This window comes from Cyclospora cayetanensis, unplaced genomic scaffold, assembly GCF_002999335.1.
Source record: "Cyclospora cayetanensis isolate NF1_C8 unplaced genomic scaffold, CcayRef3 CcayRef3_contig_20, whole genome shotgun sequence".
NCBI lineage: Eukaryota > Apicomplexa > Conoidasida > Eucoccidiorida > Eimeriidae > Cyclospora > Cyclospora cayetanensis.
The window spans coordinates 1-7,732 of record NW_020312148.1 but is presented as its reverse complement, the minus strand read 5'-3'; the positions used below and the strand labels follow the sequence as shown (position 1 = coordinate 7,732).

The 7,732-nt window shown below is 47.3% G+C and overlaps 1 protein-coding gene across 1 annotated transcript; it reads left to right on the top strand.

Moving 5' to 3' along the window:
- Positions 1–266: 266 nt before the first annotated feature.
- Positions 267–3,866, top strand: LOC34621701. Its single transcript, XM_026337752.1, is given in 7 exon segments — positions 267–582; positions 769–888; positions 1,264–1,316; positions 2,499–2,591; positions 2,746–2,885; positions 3,103–3,176; positions 3,514–3,866. Coding segments are annotated over 7 exon segments (1,149 nt in total).
- The last annotated feature ends 3,866 nt before the right edge of the window (positions 3,867–7,732 follow it).

Below are 7,732 nucleotides of genomic sequence, written 5' to 3'. Positions count from 1 at the left end.
TGGGCCGTGTTCTCTTTTTTCTTCTCAAGGCCACCACTCTTCATTACACACCGTTGAGCATCCTGTGGCCCCCCTGCATGAGATAGAATCTATGGTAAAGACCGTCCTTTGCTGTGACAACACCATCCTGACTTCTCTATTTTAAGGTGTTCAACGTTGAAAGTGAATAGGGCCTCCCTAGTATTACTCATGAGCATGCACCACATTGGCCAATGCACCGGCTGTGGGCTGTGAGCTAAATAAAACCACTTGGAACACCAGTTACAATGAAGGTCAGCCCTCCTGATGGTATTGGGATTCAGCAGGCCACCCTTCTGAATTGGGAATCTGCACTGCGGACTCGCTCGTTCCACGTCGAATTTCCAGAAGATGAGGAGACGCCAGCTACACACACAGTCTCTGTACAACGGGACTTTGTCAGAAAGGATGGTGGCCTTAACCTTGAGCACCGGTTTTGGCGGTCAGGGGGTTATGTTGAGTTTCTAATCAATGATAGGTTTCACGCAATCCTTTCGCTGCGATGGATGCCCCTGGTTGCCCTCGTGTTCATCACGGTGGTCATTTGCGCTGCAATCCTATCGAGTTAGTATATTGAAGTATAACTTAGCTTTGAATAGTGCACTGCATCCCACCTGCCCCTGTTTTTGCTCTGTAACAACCAAAGTTGATTACGGGAACGAGCAACGGTGTACGTGATAATCTCCTCAGCGATCCACACAAGCATTCATCAACAAGCACGCATGTGTGGACTGCTGCCTGTGTTTGCAGTGATTCTGTTTCTGGCTACGGAAGGAAAGGCGGAGGAGTGCCTAGGGGCTTCTAATTCGCAGTGGGACTACTTCTTCTTCGTCGTCGAAACAATGTTCGCAATTGGCTATGGTAGTCCAAGGTACGACGATCATATAACTCTACATATGTGGATCTCTTGCTTCGTGATGTTACTAGTGTCTGGGATTTTTGTGTAGTTGCACCTCATGCTTATATAGAGCAAGGTTGCGGATCATGTAGCACAATGAATGGGCTACGGAAGTTTCCGATTTTCCTGTGGAATTTTATATTTTACCTCATTAATATTTAATTCGACGGCGCGTTGGCACAGAACAAATAATCTGGTAGATTAAGCGAGTGAATGCCGCTTCCCCTTTCTTGCGCAGGTATCCTTCATGTCGTGTGTCAAGCTTCATGGTGACCCCAATCGTGGTGACTGGTGTCCTTCTAAATTCACTTATCCTAGGCCTTGTATTCCAGAAATTCTCCTCTGCCGCGAAGAGGAAGTGGGCTCTGGCCTTCACTGAGAAGCTTGTCGTTTCCAGCGGGTAAGGTGCACAACGCTTCTCGATATACTTTCTTTGGGAATTACATTACAGTAACTCCAAATGATGTACTTTTTTTAAAAGCAGGCGGAGCCCTGTGGTGCGTCCAGTGGGATATGTATGTGCATTCTAAATAGCTATAACCTGGCACAGCATACAACGCTACTTTTGGCTCCCCAGTATATGTGCGGCTGGGACATCAGTTGAGGTGCACGGAATCATGTCCGCTGATGTAGATAGCGTCTGGCTAGCACATATATGTGCCGCAAGCCTAAATACACTCTCATGTGGCTATGTTAACACAGACAGCGTTTAGTGTGAAGTAATACATGCATTTATGCATCCAGTTTTTTACTGGAGTTGAATAAGTTAACTTGAGTTTTCGTTGCCTTTTTGCGGGTTAAGGGAATATGCAAGTTCGCAACGGCGCTCGTCTGCCAATGGATTCATCGTCGACTCAAGCACTTTGACGTCATCTCCACCTCACCGACCCACGGTCGAAGGCATCAAGCAAAATCCTGCAGGGCCTAGCAAGGCTCCTTTGCAAGAGCCACTACTCCAAGGCATCCCGGAAGTGGACTGTGAGCACCTACGATAGATATTTACCAGCGATAAGTGATTAGTTGACCGTGCTTGACTAGGACAAGGGCTTTCCCTGGGTGATGATGCGGTGGGTGGCTCTGCTCTGTAGGCTCTCCGCAAAGCAGGAAGGAGGGACACGCATCTCCCAGCACCTCTGAGAAGACTGCGCATGAATACCGGAGAGATATGCCGAGTCACACGTACATGGCTAGGCCATCAAATGATTCATTGCTACTTAAAAGCTACCGATGGGGCTCAAGAAGTCCTTCGCCTGCCGAGACAAATTGTGGTACGACAACGAGTTGCCGCAGTCTTCCATAACCTTGGGTGATTAGCTGATAGAGGTTCCGCATTCTTATTTTGACTTCGCACCATGTGTGCAGGCAACAAGGGGAATTTGAAGATTTCATTTCGCGTCTTGAACATTACGGAAACATCGTTCTTCAACCCTAGGCTTGCCCTGTACCTTTTGGTGAACAGCTTTCGCGGTTGTAGTCTTTTGTTTTAGTATAATATAGGCGCGTTGCTTTGCTAGCTCGTCAACTGCCAATGCCGCATAAGCGGATATCTGCACTGTATGTGTGCCACTCTGCTGGTACATAGGTACATCGCCGAGGGGGACTTTCGATCCGGCAATTTTCCATATTCCACACCGACACACCCCTGGAATTTATGGCTTTACCCATTACTGTCACTGTAAGAGTGACTCATGAACTTGGTTGAAAGCATTGCAAATTAACAGTGAAATGGTGTACTTTCTGCTTTATTTCAATGCCTCAATGTGCCTCGGAAAGTTTTTGCAGGTTGGAGCCTTATTGTGGTGTAGGCTTGCTACAACTTTGCACTGCAGGTCGATCAGAACGATGCTGGAAGCCCCCTACGGGATGTTACTGAAGCTCAGCTACGTAGTCATGGTCACTGCTATGAGCTGCTTGTTCTTTTGTCTTTTACTGACAACCGGACATCCCGCACAGTGGAGGTCAGCAAAAGGTATGAATATCCTTCCTGGATTGCGTTGCAGCACGACTTCGATTTGTGTAAAGGGGCCTTCGCAGTTGAATATGCTCGTTGAAAAGCCATGAGCTGGAGTACGGTATCTAAGTGTATTCCACCGTATTAGCTCCGATGGGTATTGTTGTGGAAGCATGTATGGAGCACGTGGGGAATACGCAAATGCTTGTGCACTTTGCCGTGTGTACTGCCGCAGTTGGCGGCTAAGCACTGCTGTGTGGAACGAGACGTTTGTGCCTATCGTGCGTCAGTCCGGACCACAATCGTCGCGTAAGGTTGTCCACAGAGCCACACGCCGGTTCCCAAATCACGAGGCGATTGCAACGAATCTATGTATTTCTTTGATGGGAAAAATGGGGGACTCATAGTATTACTATGCTTCGAGAATTACTCCGGCTGTTGGGCGGTGGATGAATAGGGTATCGAGTTTATCTCCTTTTTTACTTAGGCAGGAACTCCATCGCCTGCATGCTGCCCTGCATGACAGCCGAGGGATAAAATTCTTTCTAATGCGTAGAGCTTAGAGAGAACAGATGGGGTTCCTATCTATATCGCTTCCATGATTTAAGAACCAGTATCGTATTTGTACATTGATGCTGTGATACAGGGGCATTTGAGATCGATGTTGACAACCTAAGTACTACGCGAGTATGTTTATCCATCACTGCCTCTCTTACACTCGTATCCAACCCCGTTCATCAGCAGGCCAATCAGCTCACCTCCAGGAGGGCTTGCAGTATGCGTTCGTTGTTTTGTTATATTTTTGTTGCAGGTGGTCAGTACGGATTTATGATTTCTCCGGTCGTCGGCATTATTATGCACGGGATTGAAGATTCTGGATTTGTGCTTTCGGCGAGTGGGCTGGAGCAGGCAGTGCTGACCACAGACAATAGCTTTGCTCACTTGCTAGATAGTAGTGGCAATGAGCAAGCGATTGCAATAAGGCATCATGCCATTTGATTCCAAGGGGCAACCTAATATCGATTTGGGTGGCCAGACTACGCTTGTGCGGCCCCGCTCCTTTCTAATAATTAGCGTGTGCCACTTTAGTCTGAAGTATGTATAGCTTGGACAACCTTGTGGAATTCGGTGTTAGGGGTATTAGTCACATGTTTCACCCAGATATTCATTTAAGTTTGTCTGGCTAAGTGGGATAGCTCCTTTAGATTCCACGCAGCAAGGACACGGCTGTTCAGGCATGCAAACTGAGCAGAATTGGGACATCACCTTGAGAACTGGCTATCATTTTGTCATGAGAGCGCTGCTAACTACTGAACGGGGAACAGCAAAGCAATCTCATACAAAATCATGATAGGCAAAACATAACATATATGCGCAGAGTGGAAGGAAGCCCACATTTCGCACACCTGACGCTTCAGGACCTGCTCTCCTAAGGCTCAGGATGTTTATCACCCCACTCTACTTTCCACTATCCAAAATTGCCCGCAGCGGTGAAGATGGCTTTAACAGCAACAGTGTTGAACTCGTTAACTACGTAGCGGTGGCCATTTTACTCTCCCTTGACATTTGAGCCAGTGTTTGAGGTGTCACTGCAGGCAACAGGCGTTGGGACCACATGAAGGCTGCGTCGTTGTTCGTTCTGCCTATTCCTGAAATTCAATCCTACTTGTGGTAGATGGAGCTGCTGATTGTCATGTACTTGCTAAGGCAGTCAGAATAGGCAGAGAGATGTAGTGCTACGGCAACGCTACGTATTCTACGGCATGCAGCTTCTCTTGATGCTCTGTTCTAGAACATTACCTTGGGAAACCCGGCTATGCGGTCAGGCATACAACCAATAAAATTACCTCTCCCTCGGACTATGATTATAATAGTATGTTTTTGGAAGTCAGCATTGTCAGTAAACGGGTCGTAAACGCTAGGTAATTGCTCTAACTCCCCTGGACTACAATGCGTCTATACAGAAGGCACTAAGCAGGACCTCAACTCTTTCAACAAACTTAGTTTCACATAATCAGTAAAATGGTAAAGCACCGACGCTTTAATAAAGGTGTCCGATTGTCATTTTTATTGCAGTGTAGCGGTAGCTCGATACAAAATTAGCTCAATGTGCATGCGTCAGCTAGGTGCTATGTGTAGCTAGCTGTGATTGGTCGGAGTGCTTAGAGAGTGTACCAATGCCAACCCTAGTTCTACTTGGCCCCTTAAAAAGGTACAACTGAGGGACTCGGGGAGCGAAATGGGAAGTCCTCATGACAAGCACTCAATAACTTCTTGTCAAGTGTATATTGAGTGTAGCGCTAGTGTGTCCTTATAGCGATCTTAGATGGAGCATTACCCTATGGAGTCCAGTCATGCATGATATGAGCGAGTAAGTTGCAGTTAAAAGTCTTTTGAGGTTTGGCTAATTCAGACGCTAAGGAGGCGCAAAACGGGGGGAGCTCTTCTGCCCGGCGATACTGGGCCCTTCAGGATCAGAACCGAAATGGTTTTGTTGATAGGCTTCAGGGCTACCTACGACCTTATCTCTCTCCTACCAACTTGAGTGCCAGCAATTCTGAGCAGACCTTATAATCACTACTAGAAGGCGCTCAGGGCCATGGTGATCACTGAACACCCTATCAGGCTCGACTACACCAGGAACGAGCGCCGCAGCACCAAGGCAGCTACCTCCTCTGTGATTGTACTGCCTGTAGGACAGAACTGGACACAATGACAATTAGCTTATTACAATGGCGCTGACATGCGCGATTCAAAATCTTGCCAAGTCTTCTTAACACAATAAAGTATCAAGGGTTTCCAATGTGCACTGAAGCACGGGTGTGAAGTTCCGTAACTCGATGGCTACAACTTCTTAAACGCCCTCAGAGTCTCATGCATACGGTATCCTGCTCATGAATCTAAATTAGTATCATTAACGGGTAGAGGACAGTTATAGACTATTGGCCTGCAAGACCCCTAGCTGCTTGGGTGTCAATGTATTGCTCCGTCTGCGCTCTCCGTAGGGTCGCCCTCAGCTTCACACTTGATATAAAGCTTAATAAAGAGGTGTTTTTTGTCAAAGTATGTTCTGCTTTTTCTGCATAAGTTTTACAGAGCTCCCGACGGTATGAGAGAGGGGCAGCTACGTTTGAGAGTTATTGCACCGCCTATGCACTCTCAGCACTCACATCTGGTTGCATTTCGAGTGTGGAGCGCACATACACACACGACAGTGAACTTTTACTGCGAAGTGCTAACACTTCTCTGCATTAAGAAATTTGAAGGGCTAAGTATTCCCGAGCCATTTTCTACTGAACTACTTATATTCACTTCAGAGCTAGTAAAGAATTGATGAACTGGTTTGTCTGCTCTTTAATATTTTATTTGCAAAGTACTACATGGGTTGAATACATGAAGGCAGAATGTTGTGTGAAAATGCGCCAGGTGCTATGTGCAAATGCCGATAAATGTTCGGAGTGCTGAGAGGGTGTAGCAGCGCGCACACAAGCTGCCCCTTTTGCTCATATCCGGAGGTCCGAGGGACGCCACCAAAAAACAGGAGAACCTTTCTGAACAAACGATATGGCTGCAGTAGGAATCGTGAACTATGGAATCAAGAGTCCCTATACGGAGGCCCTAGATGGAATCTTACAGTTGAGACCACCGCATGGTTTGCTGCAGCTGCAATCCGATAATTTACATGTTGTGGATGCAGTGGGATGGCAAGCTTTTCCCTACACCAGCTGACTGGCTTTGCTCACCCTAGTTAAAATTGAGTAATTTTGATTTTCTCTGCCACCAGCCGCGGGGAATTGGTGACAGAAGTTGACGGCTGCACGACGCGTAAGAGGGCGACCGAGGCCGGAAAGCAAAACACCATGAACGTAGCCGCTGTACGGTAGGTTCAAATGGATGAGCTCCTCATTAAGTAAATGCATATGGGTGCATTTATGAGAATATGCCAGCCAGGAAAGCGTGATGACGGAAAAGATACGCAAGCATCCGAAGGTTCCATTAGCCGGCTGGAGATGTATCTCGCGTTTTCCCTCCGAGATGCAGAGGAACGAGTGCTCCCTGTGCAGGGCTTACTATAGAAGCATTACTCTAATGAAGGCTCTATTTATGCAGAGAGACTCACCTGCCTGCAGGGACCACCGCATTTCAGCCTTTCGTACAACCCTCGATTCATTGGCTTGTGTCAAAATCAGTTCAGAAACAGCCTTCGGGGAAACTGAGAACGAGCAAGCATAGGAATCAACTCATAGTTCGTATGTAGCAAAATATCGGAATACGCATAGCAGAAGCCACCAATGCTTTATTTTGACTCTACTCTAAGAAAGATGCATGCTGGTCGCAGGATGACCAGCAAGTCTAATTGGCACAACCGACCGGCGGGGCTTCAACAAATGGGAGACTGCTTGACCGTTCGAACGCAAACGAGCATACCCCTGCGTCTTCAACAACGAAAGAAGACACCTTTCAGGATTCAGCACGTAGACCGGCGCGGTGACAGCCGGTCCTATCATGCAGTTGACGGGAAACGCGGAAAAAGCGACAAACAGCCCTTGCCTCTAAGCAGTCCCAGGCAGACCTCAAAAAATCACCCATTCTGCTGTAGAATTCGGCCTTCATCTTTCCCAGACCTCCAAGGCATGTACTAGACACAAAACTTGATACTCAGCACTAAATCTAGCGGCTGACGCATGCTTGGCCAGCAAAAAGCCCACATCAAGGCAATGTTCACCCTCCACGAAAGGTGTTACACAGTCAGTAGAGGGCATAACGGATAGAAAGGAAGTTGGGACCCACCAGTGGGCAATTATGGTGTAGTCTAAGCTAATATTGTTGTTCAGGAGTTGTTACCGTTACTGAACACTGCACGT